Below are 19,950 nucleotides of genomic sequence, written 5' to 3' on the forward strand. Positions count from 1 at the left end.
AACGACCCGAAACACACAGCCAGGGCAAGTAAGGAGTGGCTCCGTAAGAAGCATCTCAAGGTCCTGGAGTGGCCTAGCCAGTCTCCAGACCTGAACCCAATAGAAAATCTTTCGAGGGAGCTGAAAGTCCGTATTGCCCAGCGACAGCCCCGAAACCTGAAGGATCTGGAGAAGGTCTGTATGGAGGAGTGGGCCAAAATCCCTGCTGCAGTGTGTGCAAACCTGGTCAAGAACTACAGGAAACGTATGATCTCTGTAATTGCAAACAAAGGTTTCTGGACCAAATATTAAGTTCTGCTTTTCTGATGTATCAAATACTTATGTCATGCAATAAAATGCAAATTAATTACTTAAAAATCATACAATGTGATTTTCTGGATTTTTGTTTTAGATTCCGTCTCTCACAGTTGAAGTGTACCTATGATAAAAATTACAGACCTCTACATGCTTTGTAAGTATGAAAACCTGCAAAATCGGCAGTGTATTAAATACTTGTTCTCCCCACTGTATATACCTGGCGGTGTCAGAGGAAGGCGCAAAAAATTGTTCAGACTTCAGTCACCCATAGACTGTTCTCTCTGCTACTGTACGGCAAGCGATACCGGAGCACCAAGTCAAGGTCCAAAAGGCTCCTGAACAGCTTCTACCCCCAAGCTATAAGACAGCTGAACAATTAATCAAATGGCCACCTGGACTATTTACATTGAGCCACCCCCCCTCCTTTTGTTTTTACACAAGAAATCAGCCAAGACCTCAGAAAAATAACTGTAGACCTCCACAAGTCTGGTTCATCCTTGGGAGCAATTTCCAAATGCCTGAAGGTGCCACGTTCATTTGTACAAACAATAGTACGCAAGTATAACAACCATGGGACCACACAGCCGTCATACCGCTCAGGGAGGAGGCGCGTTCTGTCTCCTAGAGACGAACATACTTTGGTGCGAAAAGTGCAAATCAATCCTAGAACAACAGCAAAGGACCTTGTGAAGATGCTGAAGGAAACAGGTACAAAAGTATCTATATCCACAGTAAAACAAGTCCTATATCGACATAACCTGAAAGGCCGCTCAGCAAGGAAGAAGCTACTGCTCCACAACCGCCATCAAAAAAACAGATTACGGTTTGCAACTGCACCTGCACCTGGGGACAAAGATTGTACTTTTTGGAGAAATGTCCTCTGGTCTGATTGGCCATAATGACCATTGTTATGTTTGGAGGAAAAAGGGGGAGGCTTGCAAGCCTAAGAACACCATCCCAACCGTGAAGCACAGGGGTGTCAGCATCATGTTGTGGGGGTGCTTTGCTGCAGGAGGGACTGGTGCACTTCACAAAATAGATGGCATCATATGTGGCAAAATGGCTTAAGGACAACAAAGTCAAGGTATTGGAGTGGCCATCACAAAGCCCCTGACCTCAATCCCATAGAAAATGTGTGGGCAGAACTGAAAAAGCGTGTGCGAGCAAGGAGGCCTACAAACCTGACTCAGTTACACCAGCTCTGTCAGGAGGAATGGGCCAAAATTCACCCAACTTATTGTGGGAAGCTTGCGGAAGGCTACCCAAAACGTTTGACCCAAGTTAAACAATTTAAAGGCAATGCTACCAAATACTAATTGAGTGTATGTAAACTTCTGACCCACTGGGAATGTGATGAAAGAAATAAAAGCTGAAATATATCATTCTCTTTGTTATTATTCTGACATTTCACATTCTTAAAATAAAGTGGTGATCCTAACTGACCTAAGACAGGGAATTTTTACTAGGATTAAATGTCAGGAATTGTGAAAAACGTAGTTTAAATGTATTTGGCTAAGGTGTATGTAAACCTCCGACTTCAACTGTATACTGAGATCATGTGACAGATCATGTGACACTTAGGTTGCACACTTCTGAACTTTATTTAACTAATTATGTGACTTCTGAAGGTAATTGGTTGCACCAGATCTTATTTAGTGGCTTCATAGCAAAGGGGGTGCATATAATACATATGCACACACCACTTTTCGGTAAAAAAATAAAAAACGTTTTTTGAAACAAGTTATTTTTTTCATTTCACTTCACCAATTTGGACTATTTTGTGTATGTCCATTACATGAAATCCAAATAAAAATCCATTTAAATTACAGGTTGTAATGCAACAAAATAAGAAAAACACCAATGGGGATGAATACTTTTGCAAGGCACTGTATGAGATGAGTAATGTGAGATATGTAAACATTCTTAAAGTGGCATTATGTGTTCCATTTATTAAAGTGGCCTATGATATCAAGTCTGTAGGTAGGCAGCCGTCTCTCTGTGCTAGTGGTGGCTGTTTAACAATCTGATGGGCTTGAGCTGTTTTTCAATCTCTCTGTCCCAGCTTTGATGCACCTGTACTGACCTCGCCTTCTGGATGATAACGGGGTGAACAGACTGGATCGGGTGGTTATTGTCCTTGATGATCCTTTTGGCCTTCCTGTGACATCGAGTGCTGTAGGTGTACTGAGGGCAGGTAGTTTGCCCCCGGTGATGCTTTGTGCAGACCGCACCACTCTCTGGAGAGCCCTGTGGGTGGTGCAGTTGCCGTACCAGGCGGTGATGCAGCCCGACAGGATGCTCTCAATTGTGCACCTGTAAAAGTTAGTGAGGGTTTTCAGTGACAAGCCACATTTTTTCAGCCTCCTTTCAGCCTCCTGAGGTTGAAGAGGCGCTGTTGCGCATTCACCACACTGTTTGTGTGCGTGGACCATTTCAGTTTGTCGGTGGTATGTACACCGAGGAACTTAAAACGTTCCACCTTCTCCACTGCTGTCCCATCGATGTGGATAGGGGGGTGCTCCCTTTGCTGTTTCCTGAAGTCCACGATCATCTCTTTTGATCATCTCTTTTGTTTTGCAGACATTGAGTGAGAGTGAGTGAGTGAGAGTGAGAGGTTATTTTCCTGACACCACACTCCGAGGTCCCTCACCTCCTCCCTGTAGGCCGTCTCGTTGTTGTTGGTAATCAAGCCTACCACTGTAGTGTCGTCTACAAACTTGATGAATGAGTTGGAGGCGTGCATGGCCACGCAGTCGTGAGTGAACAGGGAGTACAGGAGAGGGCTGAGAGCGCACCCTTGTGGGGCCCTAGTGTTGAGGATCAGCAGAGTGGAGATGTTGTTTCCTACCTTCACCACCTGGGGGCGGCCCATCAGAAGAAAAAAAAAAGAAAGAAAAAATAAAAAATAAAATATGTAATCAATTTTAGAATAAGGCTGTAACGTAACAAAATGTGGAAAAAGTCAAGGAGTCTGAATACTTTCTGAATGCACTGTATATCGGTATTGATGCACAGACAGGTTTGGGTTTTTACTTTACCTTATATAACGGTATTTTAATGTTTTGTTTGTTAAATATGTTACGCCACTCCGCCACGTGTAATAATGTCAGTTTAAAAAAATAATCAAAGCATTGCATGCATCTCATCGCATTTGCGTAGTGGCATAGAGCAGAGGCATGTACATATGTGGAACATTTTTATTAGCCTAAGCCTAGGGTTCGGGAGAAATGTGGCCTTTTATAAACGCATTTCATGCAGTTCTAGAGTTATGTGACTGTAGACTTTGGCAGAATATTTTTTCATCCCGCACAAATTATCGAAATGACAGGCTACTTTGACACTGACAACGTGTGAATCTGCGATCAAGAAAAACAACCTTGAATCCATCAATAGCATAGGACTAGGTGTGTTGAGACAAATATTAATTCACTCGCCGGTGATGGCCGTTGTGTTCGTGCCAAAAGCCAATATCTCGCTCTTGTTTTACTTTGTAAAACAATTTTCGGAAGTTTATCAAATATTTTGTTAGCCTACTGCAGACAGATTAGTGTCTTCTCTTTGGTGTCCAACCTGTGTTTTCCCGCGACTGTATTTGAAATATTGCGAAAGGCCTGTTTTGTCTGCATGCTGTTCACTGACAGATTTGCCTGATAAAGCACGTACCACCGCATTTAATCATGGCAAGGCGACTGGAAACATGGCCGAATACAAACAGTGTAGTTATTCCCTCCGTAAGGCAATCAAACAAGCAAAGCGTCAGTATAGAGACATAGTGGAGTTGCAATTCAACGGCTCAAACACGAGACGTATGTGGCAGGGTCTACAGACAATCACAGGTTACAAAAACCAGCCACGTCGCAGACATCAACGTCTTGCTGCAAATTCAACTTCGTTGTGCGCTTGGAGGACAATACAATGCCACCGACACAGCCCGCAACCAAAGACTGTGGGCTCTCCTTCTCCCTGGCCGACATGAGTAAAACATTTCAACGTGTTAACCCTCGCAAGGCTGCCGGCCCATACGGCATCCCTAGCCACGTCCTCAGAGCATGCACAGACCAGCTGGCTGGTGTGTTTACGGACATATGCAATCAATCCTTATCCCAGTCTGCTGTCCCCACATGCTTCAAGAGGGCCACCATTGTTCCTGTTCCCAAGAAAGCTAAGGTAACTGAATGACTATCGCCCCGTAGCACTCACTTCGGTCATCATGAAGTGCTTTGAGAGACTAGTCAAGTATCATATCACCTCTACCTTACCTGGCACTCTAGGCCCACTTCCATTTGCTTACCGCCCCAATAGATCCACATATGATGCAATCGCCATCGCACAGCACACGGCCCTATTCCATCTGGACAAGAGGAATACCTATGTAAGAATGCTGTTCATTGACTATAGCTCAGCATTCAACACCATAGTACCCTCCAAGCTCATCATTAGGCTCGAGGCCCTGGGTCTGAACCCCACCCTGTGCAACTGGGTCCTGGACTTCCTGACGGGTCGCCCCCAGGTGGTGAAGGTAGGAAACAACACCTCCACTTCACTGATCATCACCACTGGGGCCCCACAAGGGTGCCAGTACTCCCTGTTCACCCATGACTGCGTGGCCACGCACGCCTCCAACTCAATCATCAAGTTTGCCTACGACACCTCAGTAGTAGGCCTGATTACCAACAATGACGAGACGGCCTACAGGAAGGAGGTGAGAGCCCTGGGAGTGTGGTGCCAAAATAGCCTCATACCTAACGTCAGCAAAACTAAGTAGCTGATCTTTGACTTCAGGAAACAGCAGAGGGAGTACCCCCCATCTACATCGATGGGACCGCAGTGGAGAAGGTGGAAAGCTTCAAATTCCTTGGAGTACACATCACTGACAAACTAAAATGGTCCACCCACACAGACAGTGTGGTGAAGAAGGCTCAACAGCTCCTCTTCAACCTCAGGAGGCTGATAAAATGTGTCTTGGCACCTAAAATCCTTACAAACTTTTACATATGCACAATTGAGAGTGGGCTGTACGGCAACTACACCTGCCGCAACCACAGGGCTCTCCAGAGGGTGGTGCGGTCAGCCCACGCATCACCGGGGGCAAACTACTTGCCCTCCAGGACACCTACAACACCCGATGTCACAGGAAGGCCAAAAAGACCTGAGCCACTGCCTGTTCACCCCGCTATCATCCAGAAGGCGAGGTCAGTACAGGTGCATCAAAGCTGGGACCGAGAGACTGAAAAACAGCTTCCATCTCAAGGCCATCAGATTGTTAAACAGACATCACTAGCACATTGGAGGCTGATGCCCTATATACATAGACTTGAAATCACTGGCCATTATAATAATGGAACACTAGTCACTTTAATAATGTTTACATATTTTGCATTACTCATGTATATACTGTATTCTGTTCTATTCTACTATATCTTAGTGTGTGCCGCTCTGACATTGCTCATCCAAATATTGATATATTCTTAATTCTATTCCTTTTATTTAGATTTGAGTCTATTGTGTGTATTGTTTTGACATTGTTAGATATTACTTGTTAGATATTACTGCACTGTCGGAGCTAGAAACACAAGCATTTCGCTACACCCGCAATAACATATGCTGAACACATTTACACAAGTAAAATTTGATTAAATAAATGATGATGAACACAGGGTGGTGGAAGTGCAATGTGATTCGCTTGATGCTCCTTTCCAATAAATATCGAGGGTCTTATTCTGTTGACATGAACATTGATGCTTGTCTGCCATTTGACAAATAAAAAGAATCTTGATCTTTTTGTCCGCAATAATCTCATCATATAGGCTATTTGTGCGCTCTAGCCAAAAGCACACCCTGCGCCCATCAGTAGGGTTGAAAATGCGATGGAAACCCATTTAAGTTGTATTTGTTTATTTGGTACGTGAGAATTGAACGGCAAAAGTTATTTTGACGCACTATGACATCACGCACAGCATTTTATCTGCAACAAGTCGATTTGATGGTATCATATCTCTGGTGGGAAAAAGCGCATATTGTTTTTATGTAGATTTTAGAATGTCTGTCTATATATCTATATGAAAATCGGTCAGAAATTGTATGGAAACCTAGCTAGTGGTAAAGCACGTCTTGCCTCAAAATTAAATAATCACATTCTTAGAAGTTCAAGTGGTAGTGTGTGTGTCACTACTGTGCATGGCGTTGTTGCAGTGTGTGTAAGAGTGTTTTTTCTTTGATCTAACAGGGTGTGTGAGTTGCTCAGCTGGGAGTTTGAGATACCTGTGCACTGTACAAAAGAAAGTTTCAAGTCCTGATTGTTGTTGTGTGAAAAGAGGAGAGGATTTTGTAAGAAAAGCAGATATGAAGAGGTAGACTGACAAATAGATAACAAAAATACTTAACAGAAAAGAGTAACGGAAAATTGTATTTTATCTGTTATCATCTAAAGCCTCTCCAACAATATTTTCACATGTACACTACCGGTCAAAAGTTTTAGAACACCTACTCATTCAAGGTTTTTTTTACGATTTTCTACATTGTAGAATAATCGTAAAGACATAAGTATGAAAAAACACATATGGAATCATGTAGTAACCAAAAAAGTGTTAAACAAATCTAAATATATTTGAGATTCTTCAAATAGCCACCCTTTGCCTTGATGACACCTTTGCACACTCTTGGCATTCTCTCAACCAGCTGCACCTGGAATGCTTTTCCAACAGTCTTGAAGGAGTTCCCACATATGCTGAGCACTTGTTGGCTGCTTTTCCTTCACTCCACGGTCTTCCTCATCCAAAACCATCTCAATTTGGTTGAGGTCGAGGGATTGTGGAGGCCAGGTCATCTGATGCATCACTCCCCTTCTTGGTCAAATAGCCCTTACACAGCCTGGAGATGCGTTGGGTCATTGTCCTGTTGAAAAACAAATGATAGTCCCACTAAGCCCAAACCAGATGGGATGGGGTATCGCTGCAGAATGCTGTGGTAGCCATGCTGGTTAAGTGTGCCTTGAATTCTAAACAGACAGACAGTGTCTGTCTGTTTTCTAAACAGACAGTGTCACCAGCAAAGCACCCCCACACAATAACACCACCTCCTCCATGCTTCACAGTGAGAACCACACATGCAGAGATCATCCGTTCACCCACACCGCGTTTCACAAAGATATGGCGGTTGGAACCAAAGATCTCAAATTTGGAATGAAAATTGTCCACCGGTCTATGTCCATTGCTCGTGTTTCTTGGCCCAAGTAAGTCTCTTCTTCTTATTGGTGTCCTTTAGTAGATGTTTCTTTGCAGCAATTTGACCATGAAGGCCTGATTCACGCACTCTCCTCTGAACAGTTGATGTTGAGATGTGTCTGTTACTTGAACTCTGTGAAGCATTTATTTGGGCTGGTATCTCTAATGAACGTATCCTCTGCAGCAGAGGTAACTCTGGGTCTTCCTTTCCTGTGTCGTCCTCAGTTTCATCATAGCGCGTGATGGTTTTTGCGACTGCACTTTTCCTTATTGACTGACCTTCATATCTTAAAGTAATGATGGACTGTCATTTCTCTTTGCTTACTTGAGCTGTTCTTGCCATAATATGGATTTAGTATTATACCAAATAGGGCCATCTTCTGTATACCCCCCAACAATTTTTTGTTGACTACATGATTCCATATGTGTTATTTCATAGTTTTGATGTCTTCACTATTATTCTTCAATGTAGAAAATAGTAAAAAATAAAAACTTTTGAATGAGTAGGTGTTCTAAATCTTTTGACCGGTAGTGTATATCCAGCCAATATATCTTTATGGAGTAGAATTCAGTAGAGTTGTCTGAAGTTATGGAAACCATGTTGTGTGGCAAAGAAGTGGCAGAGTATATAAGAACACCATAAATGAGAAGACTAAGAGATAAGCAAGGAAAGAAATGTAAAAAGAGTGTGATGCTCTCCCCACTCATTCCTGAGTTGGCTGCCTTTGACCTCGTCCAAATGGGAGTGCCTGGTGTTGGGTCCTGTTCCGGGAGAGCCTCCCCCAGTATCAAAATCAAATGTTATTTGTCACATGCACTTAATACAACAGGTGTAGAACTTACACACACTAACACATACAGTAAAATGTGTGTATCTGTATTCTGACTATCCCAGTACCTGCCTCCATTTACCTCTCTCTCTCTCTCTCTCTCTCTCTCTCTCTCTCTCTCTCTCTCTCTCTCTCTCTGGGAGGCTATGTTATGCCCTGGACATTATATGTATCAAATAAGTAGATAAATAAGAATCAAATAATGTCAGTTTATATTAAATTATCTTTCACAATTGTGTTATGAAAGTAATGAAGTGGGTTACAAATGATGAGCCTGTGAAAGCTGTTGTCGCTGACAAGTGACGTTTTCTGAGCGGATATGAGAGATCGCAATGTGGCCATTACTGGTACCAACAAAGTTTGTCAAAACAGCTAGCAATGCTAATGTTAGATAGCTAAAATATGGTGCTCTCCTCAATCTTAGTTAGCTGGCTAAAGTTATACTGCATCTTAAATCAAATTATATTTGTCACATGCTCCGAATACAACAGTGAAATACTTACTTTACAAGCCCTTAACCAACAATACAGTTTTATGAAAATACCTAAAAAATAGTAAGAGATAAGAAAAACAAATTATTAAGGAGCAGCAGTAAATAACAATAGCGGGGCTATAAAATCAAAATATACAAGGGGTACCGGTTCATAGTCAATGTGCGGGGGCACTGGTGTTGAGGTAATTATGTACATGCAGGTAGGGTTATTAAAGTGGCTATGCATAGATAATAACAGAGAGTAGCAGCAGCGTGGGGGGTGGTGCAAATAGTCTGGGTAGCCATTTGATTAGCTGTTCGGGAGTCTTATGGCTTCAGGGTAGAAGCTGTTTAGAAGCCTCTTGGACCTAGCTCCGGTACCGCTTGCTGTGTGGTAGCAGAGAGAACAGTCTATGACTAGGGTGGCTGGAGTCTTTTTTTTTTAGGTTCTTCCTCTGACACCGCCTGGTATAGAGGTCCTGGATGGCAGGAAGCTTGGCCCCGGTGATGTACTGGGCCGTACGCACTACCCTCTGTAGTGCCTGTCTCTTGGTGTGCTTGAACCATGTTAGTTTGTTGGTGATGTGGACGCCAAGGAACTTGAAGCTTTCAACCTGCTCCACTACAGCCCCGTCGATGAGAATGGGGGCGTGCTCTCTCCTCCTTTTCCAGGAGTCCACAATCATCTCCTTTGTCTTGATCACGTTGAGGGAGAGGTTGTTATCCTGGCACCACACGGCCAGGTCTCTGACCTCCTCCCTATAGGCAGTCTCATTGTTGTTGGTGATCAGGCCCATCACTGTTGTGTCATCAGCAAATGATGGTGTTGGAGTTGTGCCTGGCCTTGCAGTCATGAGTGAACAGGGAGTACAGGAGGGGACTGAGCACGAGGGGTCCTCGTGTTAAGGATCAGCTTGGCGAATGTGTTATTACCTACCCTTACCACCTGGGGGCAGCCCGTCAGGAAGTCTGCAGAGGTAGGTGTTTAGTCCCAGGGTCCTTAGTTCAGTGATGAGCTTTGAGTGCACTATGGTGTTGAACGCTGAGCTGTAGTCAATGAATAGCATTCTCACATAGTTGTTCCTTTTGTTCAGGTGGGAAAGGGCAGTGTGGAGTGCAATAGAGATTGCATCATCTGTGGATCTGTTGGTGCGGTATCCTAATTGGAGTGGGTCTAGGGTTTCTGGGATAATGGTGTTGATGTGGGCCATGACCAGCCTTTCAAAGCATTTCATGGCTACAGATGTGAGTGCTACGGGTTGGTAGTCATTTAGGCAGGTTACGTTAGTTTTCTTTGGCACAGCGACTATGGTGGTCTGCTTGAAACGTGTTGGTATTACAGACACGGACAGGGAGAAGTTGAAAATGTCAGTGAAGACACTTGCCAGTTGGTCAGCGCATGCTTCACAGAACACGTCCTTGTAATCCGTCTGGCCCAGCGGCCTTGTGAATGTTGACCTGTTTAAAGATCTTACTCACATCGGCTGCGGAGAGCGTGATCACACAGTCATCCGGACCAGCTGATGCTCTCATGCATGTTTCATTGTTACTTGCCTCGAAGCGAGCATAGAAATGATTTAGCTTGTCTGGTAGGCTCGTGTCATTGGGCAGCTCTCGGTTGTGCTTCCCTTTATAGTCTGTAATAGTTTGCAAGCCCTGCCACATCCGACGAGCATCAGAGCCGGTGTAGTACGACTCGACCTTAGTCCTGTATTGATGCTTTGCCTGTTTGATGGTTCGTCGGCGGGCATAGTGGGATTTCTTATACGCTTCTGAGTTAGAGTCCCGCTCCTTGAAAGCGGCAGCTCTGCCCTTTAGCTCATGGCGAATGTTGCCTGTAATCCATAGCTTCTGGTTGGGGTATGTACGTACAGTCACTGTGGGGACGACTTCCTCGATGCACTTATTGATACAGCCAGTGATTGATGTGGTGTTATACTCCTCAATGCCATCGGAAGAATCCCGGAACATGTTCCAGTCTGTGCTAGCAAAACAGTCCTATAGTTTAGCAACTACTTCATGTGACCACTTTTTTATAGACCGAGTCACTGGTGCTTCCTGCTTTAATTTTTTGCTTGTAAGCAGGAATCGGGAGGATAGAGTTATGATCAGATTTGCCAAATGGAAGGCGAGGGATTGTGATTGCCTAGTCACTTTTACCCCTACCTACATGTACACATTACCTAAACTACTTCGTACCCCTGCACATTGACTCGATACTAGTGCTCCTTGTAGCCTTGTTATTGTTATTTTATTGTGCTACTATTTCCTTTTTTTAACTAGCACTATTTGTTGGTAAAGGTCATAAGTAAGCATTTCACAGTAAAGTCTACACCTGTTGAATTCGGCGCATGTGACAAATACAATTCGATTTGAGCTAGCTAGCCGGTTAGCTAACGTCAGCTATGTTAGCGATACTGGTGATAATGATTATCAATATATACATAACCAGCAATCTATGGTCTAGCTTACCTCTATACTCACCATCAGTGGGGACCAACAAACTCCAACCACCTATTCCTCATTAAAGGGTCCTTCGGCACGGCATGCAAACCACAGTTAGTCAATCCGTATAGAGCTTTTCAGTCTCAAATGGCTGTAACTTTTTTTTGAAACAACAGAGCCCCATTCAATGAAGGGAAGCGAAGTGGGCAGAGGGGCGATTTGCACGTGGAGCTTGGCAAAATAGGGCATGATTTGTTGACCTAATTGTAATCCATTTACTCGTTGTGACACACTGAGGTTCCAAATTCCATTTTAGACGAGACTTACTTTATGACCAAAATAATAATTTTGACACTAGAATAAACGTTTCTGACTTATATTGATGGCACATACGGCGTTTTCAAAGGAATTAGTTGGTTTTTAGGGGCAGTCACTCTCTTTAACCTGACTTTCCATTGCAACCAATTCATTTCCAGGTTGGCTGAGTAAATCTCTTTAACCTGCGTGGTATCACCTGTCAGACAACTTAAACATGGATATCAGGGTATGTGTTCTGTTTGACAGGATATTCAGACAGGTCTCAGAAAGACTGGCAACTAAATGACAGAAACTTGCCTTGCTTAACATTACAGGACTGGAATGTTGCACCTGATCCCCCTGAAGTAAATGAGAATACACACACACACACACACACACACACACACACACACACACACACACACACACACACACACACACACACACACACACACACACACACACACAGTTTCGGTTGGGTCCCTGGGATTGGAAGTTAAAATCTTAAATACTGATAATTAAAGAGCATTACATAAGAAAACTATATACTTTATAGTAGGTACTGTATGTTTCCATCCAATTGGCATCCGATTTTTATGCGAATATTCAAAAATATGCAGAAAGAAAATATGTGCATTTTCCCAACAGAGCGGTGTTTCCACCAAGCTGACTTGTTGCAGATAACAATCAGTGTGTGATGACATAGTGCACACAACTGAAGTGAAAAAAGTACATTTTTCATGTATCGAATAAAAATCTAGTTTGATGCGTTCACGTCGCATTTACAGCAATACCACTAGTTTTGTCTTGGCAAGTGCACTCTAGCCAACGACTCGCAGATGCTGTGCAGGTAGGATAGTCTACATGATGAGATGATTATGGATAAGAGCAAGACTCATTTTTATTTGTCAAATGGCAGTCAAGCATCGTTCCTCATGCCACCAGAATAAGACCCTCAATATTTATTGAAAGGAGCATCAAGCTCATCACCGTGTACTTTCACCGCCCTGTGAAGTTCATCAGAACTTATTTGTATTTCATCTTATTTCATCTGCATGGTTTCCCGAGTCGTAGTGGAAGGACCACACACCATATTATTGTGTGACTCTACGTTGACATCAATATGATTGTTATTATATCAATATTTCCACCTCCATTTCTCCCATAATTAATGTTACAGACTAAGATCCCACCATGTCGAACAAACAAATTCTGTCGGCATTTATACAATTGTACCAAAACTTTGTTTCCATCACAGCTGTCGTGATTTTTTTTTTTAATAGGGTTCGACTAATGCATTCAGTTGTACAACTGACTAGGTCTTTCCCTTTCCCATGATCGACAGCCATACTCGCATAAAAACTGGATGGGAAACGTGGTTAGTGTAGGGTTTCTGCCTAGTGCTCAACAACTACATTGATTTCACTGTCATGAGTAGTTTGAAGAAAGCTATTTTTATCCAATGAATAAGCTTAACTTCAGTTTCTCCCATTTCTCTATTTCCCTCTTCCCTACACCAGTAGGGGATGGTTGGGAGATGGAGAGATACTGTTTGTGTGGGGAAGGGGGGCTGTAAACGTCGACCATCGTATAATTGGCTCTTTGATGGAAGGGAAAGGGGGGATATCCTATACCCCCAAGCTTATGAATAGGCCTGGTTTTTTTTCTCACACTGAAATATACCGTAGCCTCTGAAACCAGGGATAGGCTTTCAACAATAGCTCATTGTAGAGTGAAGAGACACTTTCCAGTACACTCTAGAATAATCAGCCCCTGTCCCCAAAGCCTTTTCCACCTCCTTTCACTCGCTCGGTCACAGACACGCACATTCCAGCCTTCTTTTATGAAATCATGTGAATGTGTTCATGCGTAAATTCATTATTCCACTCCAAATGTAGGGCAAACGGGGCCTCATACACTGTTGATTTGCTCTTATTTTTGCACAGAATAACTGGTTCCCGTGTTTACTTTGACCAAGCTCCAACATAAGACGACTTGATTCGGCCTTAAGTTCTGAGGAACTGAGAAAACACATTAGTCTGGAAGTTTACCCAGATAACGTGGAGAATTTGATTAAGAAAGTGTCCTTTTTCATAATGTGTAAATGAAAGAAAAACAAAAGAGGATGGAAAAACAAAAGGAACATTCTCTGAAGTGGAAGTTGCTTGGTGCCAAGGCTCACACACGCCAAAGGCATTCTCTTGAAAAGACCGTTAGTCTCCTTCCTCTGGAGAAGGAAATCTACCCAGCCAGCCTGTGTTTTCCTGCAAACATAGCAACTGACCAATGAAAACGCTGAGAGGGGCTGACTGTAATCCACCACTCATGTGACTACTGAATGATTTACCAAGAATGGCCCCTCCTTCCTTCACCTGCCCCTCCCCACTGACGTGAATCACCGGGCTGCCGGGGGAGGGAAGGATTTTGTAACACAGAAGCTGGGAGGTGCCTTAGCAGGGCAGTCCAGTTCAGGCAGCCCTAAGAGAAGGAGTGAGAGCGATAAAGAGCGAGTATGTCTGACAGGTGGTTGAGTCTCCCACGTTGCTGTGCTCTGGAATGCCATAGTATGGGGAGATAGAATAAGCCATCACATCGTTGTAGGAGCAACGGCAGCACTGAGAGCTGTATCAGAAACGGCACCATGAAGGGCCAGGTAGTTAATGGCTTCCAGGCTGAGACTGGACCCTTGGACTGGAGCTCCGGCACTGGGATGCCCCCTCGGAGGGGCAAGAGTATGGAAGAGTTGGGGAATTGTGACTATGCCAAGGAGAGGATGGTCCGTCTGCAACAGCAACCACAGTTCCAGCAGAAGCAGCAACAGGTGGTTGGATACCACGGTTATAAGCTAGCTCCAGCGCCAGTGCTGGCCCCTGTACCGGTGGCAGCTCCAAGGTCTGTGCCAACTCCGTGGCCAGGGCAATGGGACTACCAGGCCAACCTGAGGCAGGGGAATGCCGGTCGGCAGGCCAGCTGGGAGTATGAGGACTATGACAGAGTGCCCTATAGAGACACAAGGCCTCAAAGCAGGGACCTTTATTTCCGCTCTGCCTCAGATAATGGCCACCTGGAACCCAGGAGAGTGCAAGAGTGGTCTGGTAAACATTGCTTCTACCCAGGCCCGGAGGACAACAACTACCAGGAGCACAACCGAGAGACACAAATCAAGGATTACAGGGATGTCCACAGACGTCAGGCGCAGTATGACATAGACAGGGACAAATATGACCACAAAGAGGAGGAGTATCCCTACAAACAGTGTGACCTCTACAAAGACAGAGATGGGGACCACTATGACTGCAAAAAACGGGACTATTGGGACCTGGAAAATGAGTTTTATCAAGATCATGACCGTTATGATCGCAAAGAGTCAGACCAGTATGATCACACAGACCGGTACAACCCTAGGGACATAGGCCATCATGACCGCAAAGATGGTGACCTGTACGACCTTAAAAATCAGGAATATTTTGACCGCAGGAGACAGAGCAAGAATGACCACACAGAAAATGATTATTTGGACTACAGACAAGACAATAGGAAAGAGGACCACTACGTAAAATACCGCTATGTTCGCAGGGAGGATTATTATGACCATAAGGAGAAGACCCATTATGAGCTCAGAGAGAATGACCACTATGACCAAAAGGAAAAGGACCACTATTTGCTTAAAAAGAGTGATAGTTATGACCACAAGGAAAGGGACCGCTACAACTACAAAGGAAAGGACCACTGTGATCGCAGAGAAAAGGACCACTGCAACGACAAGGGAAAGGACCACTGTGATCGTAAGGAAGAAGACCATTACAGGGATTTGCGATCATTATCTATGGACTCCAGGTATGAGGAATACCCCGGCAGTGGGAAGCACTGTGAAGGATGGGTTGAGGACCACAATCAGCCCGCACGGGAGCGGCGGTCCTACGACCGTCACCTGTGCCACGACAAGGACCGTGAAAACGGGTCCCACCTGGATTCTGGTAGCCTCATGGGGACTGTGAACCACCCCAGGCAGGCACGTAAGCCCGTCTACATGGGCTCCCTTGACCGTAACAGTTTCTACAGGAGGACCGCCCCCAGCGCTCTGCGGAGGTCAGAGTTTGCCATCAACAGTAAGCAGAAACAAGGTAAACGTCTGTGTGCTGGGAAGGATTCAGTTATGTAAAGTAGGCAGAGGCCAGAACATGAGGTTATAGGAAGTTTTCCTCTTTATTGCTGATCTAGGATCAGCTTTCCTGACACCAATCCATTGAGCGCTTACAAAATAAAAACAGTGTTTTTTTGGGGAGCAACCCAGCCGCCCAGCAACAACGAGTCACCAGTTCATTTCCACCCACGATTGGATCGTATGAAAATTTCACCAAGATTGAATTGTAAGCCACGATTGTAATGTGAAGTGTCCTGTATTCTCCGAAGTCTCAACCTCAGACGAATGACCTTTAGTTGCACTTACAATGGACGTCTAAAGTGTTGTGGCCTGGGGCCTCATTTATTAAAACGTTGCGTACGTACAAAATATACCCCAAAACGAGCGCGCAATAGTTTCCACTCATTTATAATAACTGAAACTTGACGTTCGAATGTTCTTACCTCCACAAACTTTAGACCATCCTACAGAATATGTCTAGGGGTTGTAGTATTGCATTGAAACCAGGCAAGTAAGTATTTTGTGCAAATGGGGGATATGATGACACACTTATTGATAAAAAAAAAATGAAATACTGGAAAATATAACAAGATACAAACATTTGCCGTTAGTGAGAAGAGCGAAAATATTTTTTATTTTATCTTTGCAATCTAAAATAACAAATTATTTATTTCCATGATCATTGTACAATTACATTCCTTCTCTTTTCTGACAGTGGTGAAAGTAGCCTATACAATAAATAGAGATACTATTCATCCCATCTCATATTTAATTGGACCTACTTCATCGTTGTAAATAGATGAGCTATTTCAAGTGTTTTGCTCTATATGATCCTTCCCATTTTTATACCTACACATTCTCTTCAGAAATAGCAGATATTTAGTAGGCAACTGTTATAAATGAGGCCAAGGTGCTCACTCACTTTCCAGGCATGTGTGTGTCAGACATAGTCTGAGGCTTGTAGTGCGTGGTGGTTTCGCCTATTGTCTTAGGAAGGTGAACCTGAAAGTATTTTAGGGCGGAGGAACCAGTCAAGCAGGTTATGTTGGTTCTTGGTTTTTGTTGGCTCCTTTTCTCCTCTGTCTCTCTCTCTGTGTCTGTCTCTCTCTCTCTCTCTCTCTCTCTCTCTCTCTCTCTCTCTCTCTCTCTCTCTCTCTCTCTCTCTCTCTCTCTCTCTCTCTCTCTCTCTCTCTCTCTCTCTCTCTCTGTGTCTGTCTCTCTCTCTCTCTCTCTCTCTGTCTCTCTCTCTCTCTCTCTGTCTCTCTCTCTCTCTCTCTCTCTCTCTCTCTCTCTCTCTCTCTCTCTCTCTCTCTCTCTCTCTCTCTCTCTCTCTCTCTCTCTGTGTATGTCTCTCTCTCTCTCTCTCTCTGTGTATGTCTCTGTCTCTCTGTGTCTGTGTCTGTGTCTGTCTCTGTCTCTATCTTCAAATCTGCACAGAAGAAGTGGCATTTGTCATCAGTCTCTTGCTCGGGTGTTTCACATGACTCATTCCATTGCTGTCTTAAAGGGATAGTTCACCCAAATTACTAAATTGCATATTGGTTTCCGTACCCTGTAAGCAGGTTATAGACAACGTAAGACACCAATCCATGCGCTGTTTTTGTTTACCTGGCCACTGTTTCCAAAGGCACAAATCCAATGCAAGTTATTGATACCAATATTTGCATTTTTCACACTTCATTTTGTCATATGGGTGAACTATCCATTTAATGGTGTGGCTGCTCTTAGACGCTCTGTCTAAGTAGGACTTTGTCCTGGCTGGATGGAATGTCTGTGGCAGGTGTTAAGCACCGCAGATTACCATTGTGTCACCATTCAGGTGAACTGAGTGAGTATTTGTGTGTGTCTTGCTCTTACTACTTCTCCTCGGGAGTTTGCTTCAAGAAGCAGGTGAAGCACCCTAGTGCTCAGCACAGCCTGGTACCAGACAGAACTCACTACCTTCTCCCCCCCTCCCCAAACACACACACTGACCATGTTTCCAACCAGTAATCCCTAACGTCAACACAGTGAGGAGGAAGAGAAGGTGGTGAGTTCTGTCTGGTCCCAGGCTGTTATGAACATTAGGGTGACTCCTCCACAGAGGGACTGAATTTCAAGTTGCATGTACCAAGAGTGTGCGTGTGTGTTTGTCTGTGGAGGTGCCTGTTGCTGGTCTCCGTAGTAATCCATGAGCAGCAGCTGCTGATGGGCAGATGGGGGATTAATCAGAAAATCCTTAGACAACCTTCTCACAACATTCTGGTAACATTCTGTCTAGGGGCCAGCCTGGCAGACAAATGCCCCAGGTCTCGAGCCGAGGAGGGAATTAGCCAGCTAATGTAGGTCAGAAACACTGCACAAGCTCTCTGACACAAACACTGACATCTGGTCTCTCACTATCACACACACACACACGTAGTCCTGTTACATGTATTTGAAATAACTTCACTATCTGCTGGTACATTCCCTAATTTGTTTTTACACAAATGAACAAGCTAGTTAGCACATTATCTTGTGAAACTGTTGAAGTAGCTAGCAAGCGATAAGATTTGCCAAATAACAGACTATAATGTCTTCTACAGTGGCACTTACTTTGCAATGTGCAGAATACAATCACTCATCGGGGGGGATTTCTTCTCAACAGCAGATCTCCTGCACTCATTTTTGAGAATTGATACAAAAGTTTTATATTTCTTAAGTTTTGCATTGCGCTGAAAACGTATCTTCTCACGTGCTTGACTATGTTGTTGATTGTCTTTGATTTCTACAGTGTTCTGACGTTTAATTTACCATAGGAATCTAAATCTATATCAGTGTATCGCAAGAGGAATATTGCTGTGTTTTTCAAACTTCTCAATACAGGTTTTGATTGAACAGGACCTGGTATTTGTAATTTCATTTGCTGAACTAGAGCAAATCAATTGTCTTTTATCTCAAAAATGGGAAGAGGGGTCATAAGAAATTGAGTTTGAGGTAACTCATGCAAGGATTAAAATGTTTTGTTCCACTTAGAATTCTAAATCCTGACCTTTGAACTTCAATTCAAACTTCTAACTTGGAAATTAGACTATTAACACTATTGTCATTTCATTTGACCTTCCATAAAAGTTGTGTTATCAGTGCGTAAAATGATTGGCATCAGCATATTTTATTTACTGCAAGTACTTTGCTCTACGAAAGTAACTTCACGGTGCATGTTTTGAAAGAAACCCCAGTGGTCTTAAGTGAATTTGTGAGGGGATAGAAGAAACACTGGTGCAACTCAGGCTTGGGTATGTGAATGCCCCTGCCACCCTACTTCAGAGACACCCAACAGCATTTGGAGTTGACAGTAGGGTTAACTAGAGAGCCAAAATTGACCTTTTGACCTTTAAGCTTTTGGAGTAAACAGAGGTATCCTACTGTCCAACATGTGGAGCGTCTTCCTTTCCTGTTGCCCATCTCACTGCTTGCTGAAACCAGTGTGGTTTAAGTTTAATTATACTGTGGGCTCTAAGGAGTTGGCCCATGTTTGTTTTACTTTCCTGGCTCTTGTGAACTTGTAGGGTCCATAATTACCAACTCTTGCTTACACCTTCTGGAACAAATATGCTAGCTGTGAGTCACTTGTATTTCCGGGAACAAATAAATCAACCAGTGAAAGAAGTTGACGCTAATAACACACCAACCAATGGAATTTCCCAAAATAGGTGAACTTGTGTAAAAATAAGTGTACAAAAAGGGGCATACAAAGCATGGAAATACAGTTGAAGTCGGAAGTTTACATACACTTAGATTGGAGTCATTAAAACTAATTTTTCAACCACTCCACAAATTTCTTGTTAACGAACTATAGATTTGGCAAGTCGGTTTGGACATCTACTTTGTGCATGACACAAGTAATTTTTCCAACAATTGTCTACAGACAGATTATTTCACTTATAATTCACTGTATCACAATTCCAGTGGGTCAGAAGTTTACATACACTAAGTTGACTGTGCCTTTAAACAGCTTGGAAAATACCAGAAAATGTCATGGCTTTAGAAGGTTTTGATAGACTAATTGACATAATTTGAGTCAATTGGAGGTGTACCTGTGGATGTATTTCAAGGCCTACCTTCAAACTCAGTGCCTCTTTGCTTGACATCATGGGAATATCAAAAGAAATCAGCCAAGACCTCCACAAGTCTGGTTCATCCTTGGGAGCAATTTCCAAACGCCTGAAGATACCACGTTCATCTGTGCAAACAATAGTATGCAAGTATAAACACCATGGGACC

The 19,950-nt window shown here is 43.6% G+C and overlaps 1 protein-coding gene across 2 annotated transcripts in view; it reads left to right on the top strand.

The window, feature by feature from the left end:
• Positions 1 to 19,950, top strand: part of dnmbp (dynamin binding protein) — a 133,963-nt gene that overhangs the window by 77,165 nt on the left and 36,848 nt on the right. The window contains exon 1 of one of the 2 annotated variants that reach the window (XM_071346970.1): positions 13,997 to 15,688. The exons of the other annotated variant lie outside the window; for it this stretch is intronic. Within the exon in view, the coding sequence (XP_071203071.1) occupies positions 14,206 to 15,688 (1,483 nt within the window). The 5' untranslated portion in view covers positions 13,997 to 14,205. Of the gene's footprint in view, positions 1 to 13,996; positions 15,689 to 19,950 lie in introns of those variants that run through there. 2 annotated transcript variants of the gene reach the window in all.

This window comes from Salvelinus alpinus, chromosome 17 (genome assembly GCF_045679555.1).
Source record: "Salvelinus alpinus chromosome 17, SLU_Salpinus.1, whole genome shotgun sequence".
In the NCBI taxonomy this organism is placed as follows: domain Eukaryota; kingdom Metazoa; phylum Chordata; class Actinopteri; order Salmoniformes; family Salmonidae; genus Salvelinus; species Salvelinus alpinus.